Genomic DNA, 21,447 nt, shown 5'->3' with positions numbered 1-21,447 from the left:
AGGTGAAGCTGGGGACGTGAGAGGTGAAGCTTGTTGGGTCAAGGTCCCTGGGCACGAGAAGGCAGTCACTGCTTAGAAGAGCCTGGCTCTGGGCCTCCATGCCCTCTCAGGTCATTGACACCCTGAGCCTGGCCCTGCCTCAGGGGCTAGATGCTGTGGGAATTGGGCTTGCTGGCAGTCTAATCATCACACATCTCCTGGCACATCACAGAGGCTCTCTGTGTGGTCTGTGTCCATAGCAAAACTTTCATGAACCCACTCCACCCAACCCTCTGTACCATATGAGGACCACTAGGTGCACTTTTTTGCAAAGGAGACCGAAGACCCCAACATTGGGGAATTTCTTTAAGAACTCTATGGGACATGCCCTGTGGTGCCTCATCTCTGTACCCCACATTTTCTTACATCTACAGCCCTGGGTAGTGAGAAGGAGTATTGACAACAATAAGTCAGTCAATTGATCTAACAAGAGTTCTATCGCTGTAACTCCAGGAGTGGAGGGAAGAGCCAGATCTCTTTGGTGCAAGGCTTAAGGTTCCTTTCCTGTGGGTCTTCTGGATCTTGTAGCTCAGGCCCTGAGAGGAAGGGGACAGAGGAAGTTCGTTCCCTTAAGGCCTTGCACTGGCCTGGATTGTCTGTTCCTGGAAGACCTGAATTTGAGAAAGCACCTTTGATTTCCAGCTCTGTGACTTTGGGCAAGACAAGGAGCTCTCTGAACATCTGTTTCCTCATGTTCCCACTGTGCTGAAAGACTAGGCATGTAAACGTTAGCTGCTGTTGCATGGGGCTCTTCTGTGTCACCATCAACACAGCTGGCCTATTCATTTTCTCCTTTCCTCAGGGCCTTGCATAGGCCACTCAGCCTCTCCAGGACAGGCTACCTTTCAACCCCAAGGCCTTTTAGCCCCGGGTATACCTCCCAGCTGGAGGAAGGATTGGCAAGGAACGAATACCGGGCAATAGGAGAAGCGTCTCCCATGGCCAGCCCTCCGTCTGGAGCCCCACTCCCTTCTTCTCTCCACAAGATCACTTTACTGAGTACCCTCACACTACATCAGATTAGCAAACCATCTCCCAAGAGGAACACAGGATTTGGCCTCTGCTTGGGCTCTGAGCAGAGATGGCAGCTTGACCCAAAAGTAGTAAAGAAGAGCAGGATTAGGACAATATGTCACAGCTGTCATAGCTATGGGGCAGGAGGCCGTGGGCCACTAGAGGGTCTTCCCAGTCTGCAATAGACCGTAGTTCTGTCACATGGTTCTCTTGTGCTCTGTCCAAGAGTCAAGGCAGCCCTGAGAATCTGCACAGAGGAAGAGCTATGACAAGTCAGACCCTGGCCCCACACTTGGGAAGGGTGCCATGAGGGCCCAGCACAGGTGCATTGCAGCTGTAGGTGTCTGGGGAGGGCACCAACGCTGTGGTCACCAGGAGCAGACTGACTTCTTTTGTTTTGGGCCTACAGCTCCAAGATGACTTTTCATATACATGCTGTGAATAATCACGGAAGGTAAGTGTATGTTTGTGGTGCATACTCATTTGGGGCAAGTTTTAGGAACAAAGAAGAAGAGAGAGGCTGTCTTGTAACTGCTGATGTGGGTGGTCTTCATAGAGTTCCACACCTGGCAACAGCATTATGCCAGGGTTGGGCTTGGGGCTGGCTACACTCATCTGAGACTTTCTGCCCTGAGTGCTTCCCACTGAAACATCGGGCATGGGGGTAGGAGGTGGACCTAATTCCCTCCAGCAGCCTATGTACTAATTCTACTTACATGCAACCCAGTGCCTTGAAAAGCCCTGAAAGAAATCTAGGTCTGTGGGTTGCCGCCAAGTTGAGAAAAGAGAACATTGTAAATGTAATATATATCTCTTTCCTCCTCTAGGATTGTGCCTCTGGACAGTGAAGATAGCTTATATTTCGTGAAGACGGTAAGCAGAGCTGTTTTAAGTCAGCTGGCAGAGAATGGCCTCTAGAGGGACATCTGCAAGGGGTGAGATAGGAGGATGTGGGATTCTTGGGCAGTCCGTCCCTTACCTGAGGAAACTGGTCTATTCGCAGGAGCATTTCAGCTGCAAAGAGAGTGGGGAGCCTGTGCTTTCTGAGGGTGCCCAGGCAGCTGTGCCAGGCCCACCACATCATACCCCCATGCCTAGGCTCCCAGGGCCCAGAGTCTTAGCTGGAGGCTAGGAGAGACACTTCTTCCTAAGGTTAGGAAGGCTTCCTCTAAGTGACTGTGATTGCTCTGACCTCATATGGAAATGTGAGCAGAGGACAAGCCTGCCTCAATACAGGCTGAGTTTTCAGTGGCTTCTCTGTGTTCCACAGCTTGTGCTGATGCCCTTATTAACAGGGGTCTGTGAAAATAAATAAAAACAAATAGATAACAACAACAACAACAACAACAAAATGGGGCCTAAGCCACCAGTGAAGAGGGTGGTCAGAGCAGAACTTTCAGACCCATGTGCTGGGAGCACAGTGATGGGCCATTTGGGTGGTTTACAGATGCAGAAATATAGGTCCCCAGGTCAGCTGACTGGCATGGCCTAGGGGAGCAGTTTCTAGATTAGTTGCTCCTGGTCACAAGCCAAGTCCTCCGTTTATCCCAGTGCATCCTGATGTGTAGATGATCGGCAAGCAACGCGTGAGAGGATAGTGGCCCATCCAGCCAAGAGTCTGGTTGAAATAGATATGGGCACAGATTATGCCTTGAGTCTGTTCTAGGGCTACTGCCTAAGCCTTAATTCCAGTGAGCTTTTAGTCACCAGGAACTTGATGCACAGGTGTGGATGATTCCGTGCAGATGCATGCCCACCACCATCACCAGTGGAAAACAGTCGTGTTATCTAAAGAAAGTAGTACATGGGGCGCCTGGGTGGCTCAGTTGGTTAAGCATCTGACTTTGGCTCAGGTCATGATCTCACGATTTATGGGTTCGAGCCCTGCATCGGGCTCTGCGCTGACAGCTCAGAGCCTGGAGCCTGCTTCAGATTCTGTGTCTCCTTCTCTCTGCCCCTCCCCCACTTCTGCTCTGTCTCTGTCTTTCAAAAATTAAAAAATTAAATTAAAAAAAGTAGTACAAGAGGGGTAACTTTAAGGTTGTAATTTCTCTTTTTATAATGTATCTGTTCCCTGTATCTGTCACCATTTCGTATTGATGTTTGTTTAGATTTTATTAATTGACATAATCAAGAAGCCAGGAAATGCTTTCTGATATTAAGTGATAGTACTTTATCTCCTTGCCAGAAATTAAGCCCTGACGTCTCTACTTAGGCTGTTGTGCAGTGCTTTGGAAGGTGCTTTGCACAATAGAAGGTAGTCGGGAGTCCAGTGGAATCATATTATTGTGTTAAGTATGCATTCAGCAGCCGCTAATGAAATAAGAAAGAAGAGAGAAGTTGTTGTTTTCAGTCCAAATCCTGTCCTCCCTTCCAGGCTGAGATGAGGTTCTGCCTTTTAATTTTCTCTCTCCCCTTCCTCAATATCAGAAGCCAAATATGAAAGTAAGGTATTGGGTATAACCCACAGGATTGTCTTCCTGATTGATCTAGGAACCAAAGTGGTATTCTCATTGCCACTTAAGAGAGACCACATAGCTCAGGAAGGTTTTGTATCTTTAGATGTTTAAAATTCTTTGGAGCAGATTAAGATAAAAAACCCCAGTTGTCAGACCTACTCAGAAAGCTAACTAAAACAGGGGCACCTGGCTGGCTTAGTGAAGTGTGTGACTCTTGATCTCAGGGTTGTGGATATGAGCCCAGTGTTGAGTGTAAAGATTACTTAAAAATAAATCTTAAAAAAAAAAAAAAAAAAAGAGGGGCACCTGGGTGGCTCAGTGGGTTGAGCATCCAGCTTCAGCTCAGGTCACGATCTCACGTTCCATGAGTTCAAGCCCCGTGTTGGGCTCTGTGCTGATAGCTCAGAGCCTGGAGCTGACTTCAGATTCTGTGTCTCCCTCTCTCTCTGCCCTTCCCCTTCTCTAGCTCTGTTTCTCTCTCTCTCTCTTTTTAAAAAATAAAATTATTTTAAACCAAAATTTATTTTAAGAAAGAAAAGTTAACTATAAAAGCCTACCTGTCATTTTTGTACATTCTTTTTTCATGATGACATGAGAAATTAACAACTTCGGCTTTAACTCTGTTTTTTTCCTCAACTCTTCTGCTTTTTTGTGTTTAGGGATCTAGCAATTTCTTCAAGAGCCCCAGGTCTCTTTTGTCTCTGTGCTGAGGGTGGTGCAGGGGTCCCAGGCAAGGACAAAGATGTGTGAAGGTGGGCTCTGCTTCAGGAGCTCTGCACCTGGGCATTCATTCAGCAACGTCAGACCAGGAGGAGACGGTACCTGAGAGGGCTCCTTGTGCCACTCATCATGTCCCTCACCAGATTTTCAATCTTTCTAGACCGTGGCTCTGGCTCATACTATTTTGTGCATTTCTTCTGCTAGATTCCTCCCTCCCCCTCCCCCCCACCCCCCAAATTGTTCCATTTTCATTAGTTTTAATATAAATTAGGACTTACTTACCAGATATTCAAGAACTCTGTTGCTCCAATTTTTTTCCAGCCTGCTGAAGGCTCTATTTTATCTTGCCATAAAAACTTATATAGTTTTCTCTTAATTTTCTTGGTAGTGAAAGAAGCATTTGCAGGTGTCAGTATATACCCAGAAATATCCATGAAGACTTATGTACTAAATGATTGACTACCTTTCTAGGCTTGTCCAGAACTTGAGCCCAAACCAAAAAAGGAGTTGGTGAGCATATTGATGTGCCAGGATGTGAAGAGTATGTGAGGGTACAAAAAAAACCCTGGAAGAAACGCCCTCAACTCTTGAGAGGCCAGGGCCTCATCACAATTAAGAAGGAAGGCTGTTATGTTTCTCTTAGGGAAGATAGACAATTTGAGGGACTTTATAGAAGAAGCATAAAAATACTCCACTGGCCCAGAGCTCCAGGATGGCTTATTCAGTTAAGCATCCAACTCTTGATTTCAGCTCAGGTCATGATCTCATAGTTTGTTAGTTCGAGCCCCACGTTGGGCTCTGTTTTCACAGTGCAGGGCCTCCTTGGGATTCTCTGTCTCCCTCTCTCTCTGCCCTTCCTGCTCACTCTTTCTCTTAAAATAAATAAATAAACTTTAAAAGAAAAATGCTCCTCTAGCCCAAGTGTGTCTCTGATGCAGCAGCAGTTGCAGAGATGCCTGGGTAATGCTGAGGTTCTCTCCCAGTTCTGAGATGTAGTTCAGGATAACTTTCGTTTTCCTTAGAAACTCTTGAGTATTCTTTTGAAATGTGCCTTAAAGCAGCATTTTGTGGTCTGTTTCTTAAAGGTCTCTCCCTGAAAGTTTAAGACTGACAACTGGCCTAACTCTGTTTTCTCATTTGATATAGGCTTGTATGACTGTCTATGACATTCCTGACTTGCTGGGAGGAAGGGGGTGTTTAGGGTCTGTGGTCTTCTCAGAATCCTTTTTGACATCTCAGATCTTGGTTAAAGAAAAGGGTAAGTGTTTATAAGAGGTCTTTAGAAAGCAAAACTTGAGTTTGTTTTGGCAAAATAAGTTATATATAATTTCATAGTACATATGTATATATAAATCATATATAATAATTATACATTATTGTATATTGTGATCTAATTATACATAATGTGTTATTAACATTAATATATAACATTATTTTCACATATACAGCCTTATTGGTAGTTAGGAAGAAGCAATTTTAAATAATAATTAGATCCTTTTTTTTAACCTTTGCATTACCTTGATAAAAATTAAAAGTGTAGATAAAAAGGACTCATTCCCAGGACTCTTCATTTAAATGTGTAATTCTATTTGTTGTAAGAAAAGTAATAGAGTTAATATCACAAGGAAAACTTTATTCCTCCCCTCTTAGTCTCCCTGTCCCCAGATGAGGAGGTTTTAAATTTCTGAGAGCATAAGATTTTGTATACTAATAAGAGGATCCCTCGCTCCTGAGAAGGGGAGGGGGTGTTAGCTGTTGGGCCTACAAGGTGCGCCAGGTAGTGAGCAGTAACTAGCATGTCTGTGGTCTTCCTGCAGATGGCACTGTTACCACAGAAACCAGCTCCATAGTCCTGACAGCCGCCATACCCAGATTCTGCTCCTGGCTGGTTAGTGTTATTCATCCAATGGAAGTGGACTTAAATGTGGAGAAATTGGGGAGAACATCTGAAGAAGAGCCTCTTCATTGGGTCCCCGGTGGGGTGTTAGATCCTAAACTAGCTGTTGTTCAGGAATGGAAGTTATTATCTGAGCTCTTTGTGTTTATGCAAACGAATCTAGTTTCTTTAACTCTCCCCTAATCTTGGGAAAGTGCCAAACGAAAGGAACTAAATGATTTCGGTCCCTGTTAAATTATTGAAAGAAAGACGTTAACACCTTCATGTTCCATATGAGGACACTGAGGCTAAGAAATTGACCAGCCTGTCTAAAGTCACACAGATAGTGCGGAATAGATCACATGGCTCCCTTCTCTGGTCAGAATGGTTGCTGCTGAGTTTTTACAGCAGTGATTTCTCTACATGTGGAAGGGTCCCATCTGCACCAGTGAGACTTGGTCTGAAACTATGGTGCCGTGGGACACAGAAAGTATGACAGTAATGAGTGAAGTAATGGTCTAAGTACCTATTTTAGACTCTGTTTATATTGTTCCTACAATTCTGACATGGAAAGGGAAGAATCAGCCTCAGAGATGAACACATTTAAAGGAGAATGCACTCAAAATATTTTAATATGTTCTCTTCCCTTCATCCTTACAAATAGTTGTTTTTCCCTAAAATATAATTGGAGACAAAGACATCATTTCCACATATTGTAGGCTCATTTAGCTGGACCTCAGGTCCCAGTGAGAGAACCCACCATGGCTTTGGGCTCTAAGACTTGATGACTGGCAGCCAGCCAACTCTGCCAGCCATCAGGGCCTGAGAGCATGGGATTTGGTCGAGGGGCTGCCCTGTCTCCTGGAAATATTTGAACATGGGGGAAACCTAGCAGAATTTTACCCTTGAAGTAGGAAACTGAAATTTGCACTCCTTTTGGATACAGGTAGAAGATAATGAAGTAAAATTGTCTGAGAAAACCCAGCAAGCAGTTAAGGTAAGCAGCCTTTTTATTCTTAATGTTAACATTGTATCAAAATGAAATGTAAACAATTTATGAAGATAATTTGGAATATTTCATTGTAGAGCTGATCTGAGGGATATGTTCCTCTCTGTCTCAATTCCTGCTTGCATTCTTCCCCTCCTGGCAAAGCTCTAGAAATAACCGTTTCTCTCTGTCACCCCTCCCCTGCTCTCACTGTGTGTCTCTCAAAAATAAAAAAACATTAAAAATTTAAAAAAAAAAAGTGGGGGGGTGTTGGCGCCTGGGTGGCTCAGTCAGTTGAGCATCTGACTTCAGCTCAGGTCATGATCTCGTGGTCCATGGGTTCAAGCCCCTTGTCGGACTCTGTGCAGACAGCTCAAAGCCTGGAATCTGCTTCAGATTCTGTGACTCCCTCTCTCTTTGCCCCTCCCCCACTCATGCTCTGTCTGTCTCTCTCAAAAATAAATAAAAATAAACCTTAAAAAATTTTTTTTAAATAACCATTTAATGGGATGCACAGTTAGAGGGGATTTGTTCCGCCATTTAGGCCTTTTGGTGTGTTGTGGGGTTTTTTTTTTAATGTTTATTTATTTATTTTGAGAGAGAGAGGAAGTGCGAGTGAGGGGAGGAGCAGAGGGAGAGAGAGAATCCAAGTAGGTTCTGCACTGTCAGTGCAGTGCCCAGCGTGGCCCTATCTCACGAACCACAAGATCATGACCTGAGCCAAAATCAAGAGTTGGACGCCCAGTTGACCAACCTATCCAGGTGCCTCTGGTGTGTTTTTTTTTAATCTCCCTGTACTATTACAAGCAGATCTCAGGTTGACCTAGACACACAGAACTGAGAGGTCAAGGCTTTGGGCCAAGGAGAACTGCTTCTAGTGGCTAGAAATCCACTGGAGCATGAACAAGCATAGCAGGCATTGGTGCCTGGACTCAGAGAGGACCTCACATTCTTTTCTTCGGCACAGGTCAAGAATGCCAGTAACATGACAAAGAGCCAGGCAGTGCCAGAGGTGTGGAAGAAATTGGGTATATCTGAGGCTACTAAGCAGCTTTGTAGATAGACAAATGGGCAAAACTTTTGATTCTGTGAATGTTTATGCTATAAATCATTTACTTTTTGTGATTGCTTGTTTTTAAAGGGGGATGCCTGTTTCCTGGGCACTTTTCTAACAGGAGGAGAAGGAGCATATCTTTATTCCAGCAACCCACACTCCTGGCCTGAGGAAGGTGAGCCAGCCGTTACTGTTCTCTTCCTGACTGTGTCTGGGTTCCTCTTCTGCAGGTATTGGCATGGGTGTTGTGAGAAATAATACATCAGATATTTGAAAAGATTTGTTGGCATAGAAGTATTTTCCTACAACCTTTCTCCTTTTATCCACCCATTTTGCAGATAGGAAACTTGTGCTCCGAAGGGATGGGCCCAGAACCACAATCTGGCCCTCTTGTTGCGTCCTGAGGATTGTTCTCAGAATGGGCTAGAGCAGTAGCATGTTCAGAAATGGAATCTGTGGACCAAAGTCTGGATTCGTTTTCCATTGCTGTATAACAAATCACCACAAATTTAGTAGCTCAAAACAATACATGTTTATGATCTCACAGTTCAGTAGGTCAGAAGGATTCATGTTGAGGGTCTCATAAGGCCGAAGTTAAGGCATCAGCTAGACTAGACTCTTGTCTGGAGACTCTGGGGAAGAATGTGCTCCCACGCTCATCTAGATTATCAATGGAATTCAGTTCCTTCAGACTGTAGGACTAAGGTCCCTGTCTTTTTGCCAGCTGACAGCCAGGACCATGCTTAGCTCCTTCTTGCAGAGGTCTCCACCCTGTGACAGCCCTCCCCCATCTCAGCAATGAGAACCTCCCTTGTGTTGTTGAATCTCTCTTATGCTTCTGTTCTGTATAAATTCCCTTTCTATACCAGCCAGAGAAAACTGCTTTTAAAGAGCTTGTTGTGATTAGAAGCCCACTCAGATAATTTCTCTTTTGCCATATAATGTTACATGAACACAGGAATAACATCAGGAGATGAAGGTCACAGGAGCCACAGTCTACCCTCTGGCCCCCCATTCATCCCTCCCACGTGCAAAATACAATCACCCCTTCCCAAGGGCCTCATTTCATTATGGTAATAGTTCAAAGTCCTAAATCTCACCAGGCTCACAAATCCAAAATCTCCTCATCAAGATCATGTAAATCAGGTGTAGATAAGCTCTGGCATGTAATCCAGTAAGTACAACTGAACACAAGTCCTCTCCAGCTGTGGCCCTGTCGAACTAAAGAGACCAGTTATCTGCCTCTGCCTTCCCAACACCCAAGGTGGCACTGGTATAGGATAACAGTTACAGACATTCAGCTTCAAAAATGGGGGAAATAGAAAATAAAAAGGAGTCATCAACCCAAGGTAGCTTTGAAATGCAGCTGGGCAAACTCCAGAGTCTGGATTAGGTTTCAAGGCCTGAGAATAGTCCTCCATAGCTCTGATCTCTGCCACCTGGGCTCTTGGTTTCAACTAAACCCTTAGTGTTCCCCTCTGGGCTTGTGGCTACACCTTGGTCATCCTTCCTTTTTCGTAAAGGTGGCACTTTGTAGCTGAGTTTTATCAGCCTGCTTCTTGCCAGTAGAATTTTGAGAATCCAGTAATCTCTTTTGATTTATACTCTCTCTGTCCCTTTCAGTCCAAGCTGGCAGTATTTTCTGCTGACCCAAGATTCTCAAGAACCTTGTTGGTTTTGCATGGATTTCATGGGGATTCATTCCATGCTCCTTTTTGGTTTCCCCAATAACATTTTCTTAGTCCTATTCTTTCTCTGGTTGATACATTTTGTAGAGGAAGAGTTGTGACTTACTCCACAAATTTCTCAACCTCTACTATGCAAATCCCCTTTCTGGATAATTTTTTCTCCTTGAAAATATTTTGTCCAGTGGCAAATTCCTCTCTCTGTTCTCAGATTACTGGCTCAGCTTCTGCTTCTCCATTCATGGAGGAGACAAAGCACAAGGAGTTTTGGTGTTCCACAAAATGCTGGGGGTAGTAAGTAATAGCATTTGCTGTCATGCCTGTACTACAGCCCCTGCTTGCACTTCTGCCTATCTAGATCTTGGTGCAGAAGACCGGTGTTAGGAACCCTTGTTGAGGGCAGCGGGTGCGTCACAGTGCCACTAGCCTTGGGGCAAGATTGCATAGTGTTTCAGAAGCAAGTTGTAGAGGCAACACAGAGGTGGTTGTGCTCTGTCATAGTTGAGCCAGTTATAATATTTATCAAGGATGTTTGCCAAAATTAGTTTGCACCTTCTTAGCAAAGGGCCTCGTTAGAAAAATAATTTTAAATTGTATTGAGTTTTCCTGCAAGATTCAGTGTATCCTGAGGTTTCCACATAAAGGGCACAGCCAGGGATTTCTGGAGCCCTATTAGTCACACTCTTTTGAGAGTGCACTCTTAGTTTCAGAGGGAAATGTAGTTTGAATTAGGTGATTTTCTGAGGCAGAAAAATTAAATAGGAGCAGAGAATTTAAACAGGAATCTCCTCTAGCTATCTGTTAAGCTTTTTGCCACTTTGGAGCTCAGGTCAAGTGGGGCTTCGAGTTTGTACCACTTAGGGCTCTCTTAAGGAAAGAGAACACAAAACATGTAGGGCTCTTCTCAGGCCTTGGAAGGGGGCTTGGGTAGGTGAGGGGTTCTGAAGCTTCGGTGTCATTAGGGTCTTGGTGAGTCTCTCTCTTCTTGAGACTATGATGAGCTTGAAATTTATCTGTTCCCATTCCCCAAAGGCATTTAAAAAGCTCTTCATGTGGGAGGGGGGATGGTCTAAAGGGGTAAGGGGCATTAAGGAATCTACTCCTGAAATCATTGTTGCACCATATGCTAACTAACTTGGATATAAATTAAACCATAAATAAATAAAAATAAATTTAAAAAGCTCTTCAGCATGCATTGTCTTAATTGAGCTTCTTGTCCTGAATCTCATAAGTGAAAACTTGACTGAGGTTACAACTGCAAGTTCAGGTAGCTCTGGAGGGTGGACTAGGTCTTTTTTTTTTTTCTTTTCTTTCCTTTTTTTAAAAGTATTTATTTTGAGAGAGAGATCGAGCAGGGGAGGGTCAGAGAGAGGGAGAGAGAATCACAAGCATTCTCTGTGCTGTCAGCACAGAGCTGAGCTGAACCCAAGAGTTAGACGCTTAACCCTGAGCCACCCAGGCGCCCCTCACAGTGTTTTTCTAAAATCTGGACCAGGTCTTCTGATTCTCAGTCCAGGGTTGGCATTTCGAACTACATATAGACAAGAATAGTACTTTCTTTACTTTGAAATGCTTCCAGCTTTGGAACCTTTTTCCTTCCCCAGTTAGTGACTTCTGCATCATAGCAGCTTCCTGTTCATTTATGTCCTTCATGTGTCCTTCTCTTCCCCACCCTCAGGGTGCCCAGCTCCTAATCCTCAGGAGCCTGCTTAGGGTTTTACCACATATGCCTATATCCCTAAACAAAGTCTTGTTTTTGAGTGTAACATATATAATCACACACTGTGTATTCTTCTGGGACTTGTTTTTTTTTTTTTTTTTCTCACTATTCTATTCCTGAGACTCCCCCAGATTATTATGGGTAGCCATATAGTTCATTGACTTTCATGGCTCCGTAGGATTCTTTTATATGAAAATGTGCTGTTTATTCTTTGACTGTTGATGGTTTTTGAGGTTATGGTTTTTTGCTATTGCAGACAGTCCTGTCATGAGCCTTCTTATACCTGTATCCTGGTGCACATGGCACCAGGAAGATACCTTAAAACACAGCTTCCTTGCTGTATAATCATTGATATATGTTGTCTCAGGCCGCTGACTTTCCTGTTAACATTCTGGCTGGTTGGTATGTTGGCATTCCTTGAATGTTTGCCACTTTGATTGCTATTGTTTTTTAACTTACCTAGCTGTAGAATTTTCTATGCTTTGCCTCATAAGATTTCTCTGCACCACGGAACTAGAGGGGAGGTCATGTTGATGTGGAATGTTGGGGTTTGGAAGTCAGTGGTCAAGAAAGAATTCTTGAGACATCTTCAGTGCAAAAAGGTGGTTTTATTAAAACACGGGGACAGGACCTGCGGCAGAAAGAGCTGCCTTGGGGTTGTGAGGAGTGGCTGATTATATACTTTCGAGTTGGGAGGGAGGTAGGGATAAAAGTAAGTCTTTGAGGAATTTGGAAGCAAGAATTCCAGGACCTTGAGGGGCTAGCTGTTGTTAGGATGAGGTCATTTACTACTGTCTAGTAAAACCTTAGTCATGAGACCCTTTAGGTATATATCAGTGGGCCATATGTTTGGAGGATGATTGTTAAACATATATCTTGGAGGAAGGTAGACATAAAGGAAGTTTCCAAAGGGATTTTTTACAGGATCCTAGAGGTCTGGCTAATGTCAAGCTAAGGTTGCCTTTTGCCTTTAGCAAAGTGTTAACATCGAGGCAGCTAAGCTCCTTGGGGAAGGTTACTCTGCCTGTTTCTTATACTTGTCACTGGGTTGTAAGTTATAAAGAAGTTTACTTTTTTTCTTTTGCCTTTATTCTCCACATCAGTGTGAATAGCCCCTGGCTGAAACACCACAGATTTCTCCTGTTCTCACCAAACTTCAGTAGAATTTCTCAAATAGATGCTTCTCAAGTTTTGTTATACAACTTTGGTCCATTAATAGAGTCCTTAAAAAGTTGTCTTAGCAATTAGTCCAGTTTCTTTCCCTCTCTGTTTCTCTGCCCAACATGGGACTTGAACTCACGAGCCCCCAGATCGAGTCGCATGCTCTACTGACTGAGTCAGCCAGGTGCCCTAACAGTTTCCTTCTTTCTGGAAAGGTGCTGCTCCACTTCACTGTCTTCTCACTTGCATCGTTCCTGACCAGAAATCCACCTCTTATCTTTGTTCCTTTTATAGAAGTTCTCTATTTTTCACTCCAACGGCTTTAGAAAGTCTTTCTTTTTATCACAGATTTTAAGCAATTTTATTTTTATGTGATTTCATGTGTTTTTTTTTTTTTTCCATCTTCCTTGTGCTTGGAAATCGTTTTGTGTCTTGACTGGATGGATTTAGTTTTCCTCAAATTGAGAGGGGTTTTTTGGCCTTTTTTTTTTTTTTGGCACCTCCTATTCTGGGGGTCAAGTTGCATATCTTTGCTGCCTGGAGTTGCCCCACAGGCCCCTATTGCTCTGTACAATTATTTTCAGTCTTTTTTCTCTTTGTGTTTCATTATGCATAGTTTCTATTTGTATGTATTCTAATTTACTAACTTTCTTTCCTGCACTGTTGTTTTGAGTTTATTAAATTAACATTTGTTAAGTGAAGCACGGAGTACCGAAGGGTGAGCCAAGTTCAACAAAAGACCATGAAAGAAATTGAAATAGAGAAGTTTATTACTCACAAATCTTGAAGGAAGTACACGCAGTGGCATACCTTATGCCTCCAAGAGCACATAGGAAGGACAAAGCAGAGTGCAGACAGAGAGGCAAGACCTGGGGCACATGCCTTTATTAGGGTAGAGTGCTTTGGGGTTCCCAGGCTAAGTCCAGATTGGTCAATTCAAACCAAGAAAGCAGGATTTTGGTAAGCACAAGGGGATAGCCCTAGAAGGGAGGGAAGACTTTTTTTTTTTTTTTTAACGTTTTATTTATTTTTGAGACAGAGAGACAGAGCATGAACGGGGGAGGGGCAGAGAGAGAGGGAGACGCAGAATCGGAAGCAGGCTCCAGGCTCTGAGCCATCAGCCCAGAGCCCAACGCAGGGCTCGAACTCACGGAGCGTGAGATCGTGAGATCGTGACCTGAGCTGAAGTCAGATGCCCAACCGACTGAGCCACCCAGGCGCCCCCAGGGGAGACTTAATAACAAGAGCTGTTGGGGAAGTCATGTCAGGAACTTAATCCTCTTGTGACTCTACGGGCTGCTACATAGGGCTTGCCTGATTTTAAGCCCCTTTTCCCCCAGGCCTCTTGGCCAAACAAAATGTATACGTAGGCGGCAATATCCTGGAGTAGCTTAGCTAAACTTTGACAACTATCTAATGTCATTAATCTCATTCAGTGTATTTTTCTTCTCAGACATTGTATTTTTCATCTCTAGAAGTTTGAGATATTTTTTACAGCTTTTCATATCTCAAGTTAACATGGTTCAGTCTTCTAGCTTCTTCAACATATAGGATACCGTTATATTAATTTTTTTAATGTTTATTTTTTGAGAGAGAGAGAGAGACAGAGCATGAGCAGCGGAGGGGCGGAGAGACAAGGAGACACAGAATCTGAAGCAGGCTTCAGGCTCTGAGCTGTCAACAGAGAGCCCGGTGTAGGGCTTAAATTCACAGACTGTGAGATCATGACCTGAGCCAAAGTCAGAAGCTTAACCAGGCAAGCCACCCAGCCCCTATAATAATTTTTTTAATATACTTTCTTCTAGTCTTATCTGGCCTTGCTTTTAAACTTTGATAGCCAGGTGGCAGAACAGCATTTAATTTAGGGCTAATTTTACCCCACTGCTGAGGCAGAGGCCTTCTGAGTACTCTACCAGACATCCCTGTGAAATACGAGGCTTTCTGCTGTGGCTGGTGGGAATAGGCAGAAAGTCTCATTTAAGGTATGGGTTGATGTTCATTGTTTTACATAGGAATATCCAGTTTTTCCAGTACCATTTATTGAAAAGACTCCTTTTTCCTCGATCTGTCTGTGTACCTTTGTTGAATATCAGTTGACTGTACGTATTTACTATTTCCTACAGGTCTCAGTGAGCCACTGAGGCTTGGCTCTCAGGCAGCTCCTTCATTGTCCCTGTAGGGCTTTAAAGAACACGGAGTGTTTTTTTCTACTGAGCAGAGATTGTTCAGCATTGAGGCACAGAGACGCCAGTCCCGTCGGCACATGGGGCAGCGGACACATCCTGAGAACTCTGATTCCCAAGCTGAGTCCCACCCTCCTATGCTGGGAAGACCTAGGCAGTGGGCAACTGCTAATCTGCTGACTTCATTCTGAACCCTCTTGTGTGTTCCCTTGTGTCCACATGAAGCTAGCCAGGGATGCCGTAGAGAGAATGTCCTCTGCAGCACTTAACGTGAATGGATTATATAGCTGCATATTACCTACAGCATAGATGACTCAGGAACAGATGTTGAGAGTAGTAAGCAAATCACAGAAGGACACATTTATTAAAATTCTCTTTACAAAGGGGCACCAGGGTGGCTCAGTTGGTTAAGCGTTCGACTTTGGCTCAGGTCAAGATCTCACGGTTCGTGAGTTCAAGCCCCACATCAGGCTCTCTGCTGTCAGTGTGGAGCCTGCTTCATATCTTCTGTCTCCCTCTCTCTGCCCCTCCCCCACACTCACTTGCTCTCTCTCTCTCTTAAAAATAAACATTTAAAAAAATTTTAATAAAAAAATAAAAGTAAAATTCTATTTATATGAAAGCAAAACAGATGAGACCAAATAATGAATAGTTTATAGATACACTGAAATACATTAAATTATATGGAATTCGGGGTGTTGGTTCCCTCTGGGTAGAAGAGAGAGAGCCATTGAGAAAGGACATTTGGGAGGCCTCAAAGGTACTAGCAATGCTGGATTTCTTAGTCTGAGTGGTGAGTGTACAGGCGTTGAGATTTTGTTGTTACTGATTTTCTTTAAACCATACGTTTACATTTCACACACTCTCACACAGAATGAAAGTTATCCAGCCATTGTATCATAGTTCCTCAGCAGTGATAGATGTTCCCTCTTCACACAGGCTGGACCACTGGAGGAGTTTTCTTTGTACAGCCAGTCTTCTAAAGGAGGAAAAGCCAAATTCTTCATTGGCACTTGGTCTCTTGTTTGCCTGAGGGCTCATCCTTCTGTTGGACTCCTGGTGATACAGAGGTCAATCAAAGACAGAGCCAGGCCTCAGTCCCCTGCTGCTTCTTGGGTAGTGAAGGGGAACTTGCTCTTACTTTGGGTTTTTAGACTCACAGAATGGAGAAGGAATGAGAGAGGCCATTCAGTAAGGGCACTGGGGATGAGACAAGGAGCCAAGGAGATCTCATCAGGAGTTGGCTCCCATGGTCACTGAGAAACCCCTACAAAGGCATTTCCCTTCAGACTGAAATCTGACAGTCATGAGTCCAGAGCAGATACTTGAAGTGTCTTTACTTCATGTGGATTAGGATCCAGAGACCAGGTAACAGGCACTCGGCCACCCAGTGAGTCACATTTCATGTGTGCTCTGAGGATAATGAAAGTTACTGCTCCCAGAGCCAGGCCGAGGGGTCGCTGCGACACAGGGCAATCTCTTTGCACCAGTACTAAAATCAGTTTCTGTTTACTGTGTTCTTGCCCTGGGCCAGGCCCCAAAATGAGTGCTTTTCCAACACTGCCTTATGAATTTCTGTCTTCGTCTTTTCCATTTTATTTCAAGCTTGAGTCTAGAGAGAAAGGAAATACTGGAGATGACCTCTCACATCTGTGCTCTTTTCTGGAAGCTTTGGAAGGATGTTGAGATTTGTCTAGGAGGCCTTTGAGTGGCACTGTTCTTGCTTCTGAGAAGCGTCTTGTTGGAGCTACACAGGTGGAGGGTGAGCCCAGAACCTGGAAGGGTACCGATACTAAGCAGTAGTAGGGGAGCAGTTCTTAACCTAATACCTGTTGACCTCTCTTTTCTCTGTAAACAGTAGGTAGAGTTATCTTGTGGCTAGAATCAGTGAGGTCATGACACGAGGAGAGTGCTGAAAATCTTGGCTGGGACTTGGGGGAGCTACTAGAGGAGCTGAGAGAGCAGAGGAAGGACTGCGGCAGCGCTGTGGGCCTCTTGAGGCTAAGAAGCAGAGAGAGCACATCGTCAGATCAGCCATAGGGAGCCATTTGGAGAGAGCCAAGTGGGGAGAAGCCGGGTAAGAACCAGAGGGGCCCAGGTGCCACAGTGCCTTGGCTACACTGCACATAGTTCTGTCACTCTGGGGAGAAACTTCTCTAACCTTGTGTCTCCCCATCAGTCCTGTAAGAAGAAGATTACTTGTTAAATTTGTTGGGACGATGGAAAACTATAATGTATATGATGTGCTTGGTGCAGTTAGTGTAATTAGTAAATACTGAGCAGAATCTGTTCCCATCCCCTTCCCTAAGAAAACAGAAGTTAAAGTATGCCCTGTCCTGGAAGATCTGCCCTAGATGTGGGTGAGAGGAAAGTCAGAAACTTCTGAGCAGTAGGGGAAAACTGGGGGCCTGAGGTTTCAAAGGCTCAGTGACATCACAGGATAAGATTTGGGAAGTGAGATAGCAAAAAGGATGATAGGATGTTGCACTCCAAGAGTAGGTTCTGGAGCTGAAGATTTCAGAGGTTAAGATGTTCTGGGTTCTGTTTTACTGCTGTGGCATTGGGATTGAGGAGTAGTGAGTCCAGAATGGGGTGTGGGTCATCCCCTGGATCTCTAAGAAGGGATGGAAGTCTTGGTTGTTTGAAACATTGTGGCATGATTAGGAGGGTAGTCATTGTGAGCATTGAAGGGAAGAAAGGGCTTGTGTGTCTGAGGGAATGAAAATATTGTGCCATCCTGGAAGGGAATGGTCTGGGAGCAGCCATGAAGAACCTTGGCACTGATACAGGATGAAGCTGGGTGGTGGGTGGCTTCTATTCAAGAAGCCTATAGGGCAAGCCTATGTGCAAAAGAGGTCAGGCTCTACTTGTTAGAGGTTGTGAGGCTTATAGGCCTTGAACCTGGATGCCTTAAACTGGGCAGCTGCTGCTGCCCCAGATGCTAAGGTTAGCACTATTTCCCTCTAACTGAGCATCTAGTTTGTCTATTGGTATTCAGGCTCCAAACCTTCCTCTTGTACCTAAAAGCTGCCTCTACCTCCCCTATTTCTTTTCATGCCCCATTAACATGCACACTCCAGCACACTTAACTCAGGCCTTTCTGCCTCCTGAAACCACACCTCCTCAGGAAAACTTGAAGTCTCCAAAATTCCTCACCTTTGCCTTTGTTCTTCTTGTCATTACAATCTCAAGCTTTGGGGCTGCGTTCCGAGAGCTACAGCTCAAGGAATCAGTCCCTCTTCTTTGTCTTCTGCCCTCTGTAGTCTTATGGGTGCTCTGGGTGCTTCATCTCAGTTTCCAAACCCAGCCTTAACACTTGTCATCTTAGCTCTCCATCCTTTCTTGGTCTGCCCCCTAGGGCCCATAGTGAATGATTCTGTATGACCTTGACCACCCAGAAAACAACAGTTCTCCTTAGACCTGAATCCTCGGAACTGAAGAAACCATCTCTAGTGTCTACATCCCACCCATCTTTTGTGAATATAGAACAACAGGTCTCTGGTGTGTATAGAATCCCCTTATTGCCTAACTCAAATATTCCTTTGCTGGCCACAGGGACCCTTAGGCATCCTTTACTGTCCTTCAGCTGAGACCCTACTGCTCTTGTTGGGCCTTAAGTGAGGGATGTGGTCTCTTTAGAGCCAAGCCACCTTCTGCCAAAATAGGAGGAAGCAGAGTTTATAAATTCAGCGGTAGAACAAACATACCCCGAAGTCTTTTTCAGTGTGTTCCCGTAGAAGACACCCACAAGTGAATGTGAATTTTGCCTCTCCCCCATCAGCTGATAACTTACTTGTTTTTTCTAATTTGTGTACAAAGACTGTGATGCCTCATTTCTCTCTGAAGCTCTAGGAGTGTACATCAGCTTCCCCAGAGCATGGGCTCAGCATAAAAATCATGTAACTTGGGGTGCTGGGTGGCTCAGTCAGTTAAGCGTCCAACTTCAGCTCAGGTCATGATATTGCAGTTCGTGGGTTTGAGCCCTGAATTGGGCTCTCTGCTATCAGCACAGAGCCCATTTCAGGTCCTCTGTCCTCCATCTCTCTCTGCCCCTCCCTGGCTCGTGCTCTCACTCTCTCAAAAATTAAATAAATAAATAAAAACATTTAAGAAAAATTGTGTAACTTAAGCATTACAGATACTAGTCTCTAGTTACCACTGTGGTTTGCCCTGGTACCTGTAAGGACATTGGGATCTAGCCCCCAAGATCCAACCCTCCAGCTCTGACCAGCTCTTTTTTTCCTTCCAGGGAAAGTGCATTTCTTCTCTAGTGGTCTTCTGTTTTCTCACCGTCATCACGGAAGTATCGTCCTTTCCAAGGATCACATGAATTCCATTTTATTCTATGATGGGGTAGGTGTTTTACCAGTCCATGGCTTTGATGTTCAGAAGGATACTCACACTTCTGAGGTGAAAACCAAATAACTCCCTGTCCCTGTTCCTCCACCATGGGGCAGGATTGCCAATAATTTAATTTATTGAAGTATACTTTAAATACAGTTAACTATATCCATTTAAAGTTTTGATAAATGTATATACTTGTGAAACCACTATCACAGTCAAGATACAGATGACTTCCATCACCCCTAAACTTTTTTAATGCTCTTTTGCAGTTCATCTTTCCCTCCACTTCTGGCTTCAGGCAACTACCAATTAGCTTTCTGTCACCATAGATCAGTTTGCAGTTCTAATATGGGCTCCTGGATGGCTTAGTCAGTTAAGCATCTGACTCTTTGTATCAGCTCAGGTCATGACCTCACAGTTGTGGGATCAAGCCTTACATTGGGCTCTGCACCGAGTGTGGAGCCTGCTTGGAATTCTCTCTCCCTCTCTCTTTGCCCCTCCCCTGCATGTGTGCACACACACTCACTTTCCCTCTCAAAGTAAGCAAATAAAATAAAATAAAATAAAATAAAATAAAATAAAATGTTACATAAATGGACATCATACATTCTGTACCCTTTTGAGTCTGGCATTTTTCATTCAGCATAATGATTTTTAGATTCACCCATGTTTGTATCAATAGTTTGTTCCTTCTTGTTGCTTTATTGCCGAATGGTATTTCATTATTTGGATATAACATAAAATTTATCAGACTAATTTATAATTTGAAACTCTAGAAAGTCTCAAGGAGAGAATTTACTAAAAAGTAAAAAAGTAAACTGGATAAAATGTTTTTGGTAATTAGAACAAATTATTTTCTATTAATAATTCTGTATTTATTAACATGAAGTTAGTTAGCAGATATATGGAAGTACATCAGAAACAGCCTCACACTACCATGTAAAATAGTAAATTGGCAAAGAATAAATAAAAGGTTCTATTGGCAAGGAGAAATGCAGTAAGTAATATGAATGCCCAGCCATAGGGGTGGCTTTAGAGGATAGTGGGATGCAATCTTTGAAAATATTCACAGATAGTTTGTAGCAACTTGGCAGGTGCTGATGGTAAATGAAGTTTTAAAAGCAGGGTCCTGGGGGGTGCCTGGCTGGCTCAGTCAGTCCAATATGTGCCTCTTGATCTCTGGATTGTAAATTGAGTCCCATGTTGGGTGTAAAGATTACTTCTCTCTCTCTCTCTCTTTCTCTCCTTTTTTTTTTTTTTTTAAGTTTATTTATTTTGAGAGAGAGTGCACATGCACAGGAGAGGCTGTCAGCATGGAGCCTGACTTGGGGCTCAAACTCACGAACCATGAGATCATAACCTGAGCTGAAATCAAGAGTCGGACTCTTAACCGACTGAGCTACCCTGGTAACCTTAAAGATAAAATCTTCAAAAAATAAAAAATAAAAAATAAAATAAAATAAAATAAAATAAAATAAAATAAAATAAAATAAAATAAAGTAAAGTAAAGTAAAGTAAAATAAAATCAAGGTATGGAATTAGAAAGATAAATACAATTTTGCACTGCCTGAAAAAGGCAAGTCAGTAAATGAATAGGAAAAAAGACTAGAAGGAAAATTACTAAGATGTTAGATGTGGTTGGGTTTATACTATGGAACTTTGGATTGACTTTTTTTTTTAACTTTCTCTATTCTATTTTTATATTCTTTCAAAACTTTAATTAGTGAACATGTTATTTTTATAATGAAAACAATTTTTTAAAGAAGATTTTCCCTAAGATCAGGACCAAGACAAGAATGCTCATTTTTGCCACTTCTGTTCAATATAGTATTGAAAGTTCTAGCTAGAGTGGTTAGGCAAGAAAAAGAATTACAAGGCATTTAAGTTGGAAAGGAAGAAGTAAAATTATCTCTCTTACAGATGGAATGATCTTATATGTAGTAAACACTAAAGATTCACACATAAAACCTGTTAGAATTAATAAATGAATTCATCAAAGTTGCAGGATACAAAATTGACACCAAAAAATCAGTTGTATTTGTATACCCTGGTAATGACCAGTCTGAAAAAGTTAGTAAAAAAAACAATTCCATTTACAATAACACCAAAAAGAATAAAATAAAATACTTAAGAATAGATTTACCCAAAGAGGTGGAGACTTATATGCTGAAAACTACAATGCATTGCTGAAATTAAAGAAGTTC

General features: G+C 43.2%; 1 protein-coding gene across 4 annotated transcripts in view; it reads left to right on the top strand.

Moving 5' to 3' along the window:
- DNAAF9 (dynein axonemal assembly factor 9) overlaps positions 1-21,447 on the top strand; it is a 131,339-nt gene that overhangs the window by 63,553 nt on the left and 46,339 nt on the right. For all 4 annotated transcript variants that reach the window (XM_047852348.1, XM_047852349.1, XM_047852346.1 and 1 more), the window contains 7 exons: positions 1,463-1,507; positions 1,881-1,926; positions 5,379-5,490; positions 6,050-6,120; positions 7,055-7,105; positions 8,238-8,325; positions 19,149-19,252. In XM_047852348.1, coding sequence (XP_047708304.1) covers positions 1,463-1,507; positions 1,881-1,926; positions 5,379-5,490; positions 6,050-6,120; positions 7,055-7,105; positions 8,238-8,325; positions 19,149-19,252 — 517 coding nt within the window. The remainder of the gene's footprint in view (positions 1-1,462; positions 1,508-1,880; positions 1,927-5,378; positions 5,491-6,049; positions 6,121-7,054; positions 7,106-8,237; positions 8,326-19,148; positions 19,253-21,447) is intronic.

This window comes from Prionailurus viverrinus, chromosome A3 (genome assembly GCF_022837055.1).
Source record: "Prionailurus viverrinus isolate Anna chromosome A3, UM_Priviv_1.0, whole genome shotgun sequence".
Lineage (NCBI taxonomy): Eukaryota > Metazoa > Chordata > Mammalia > Carnivora > Felidae > Prionailurus > Prionailurus viverrinus.
Note: the sequence above shows the minus strand (reverse complement) of the source record. Positions and strands in the feature narration are given on the sequence as shown.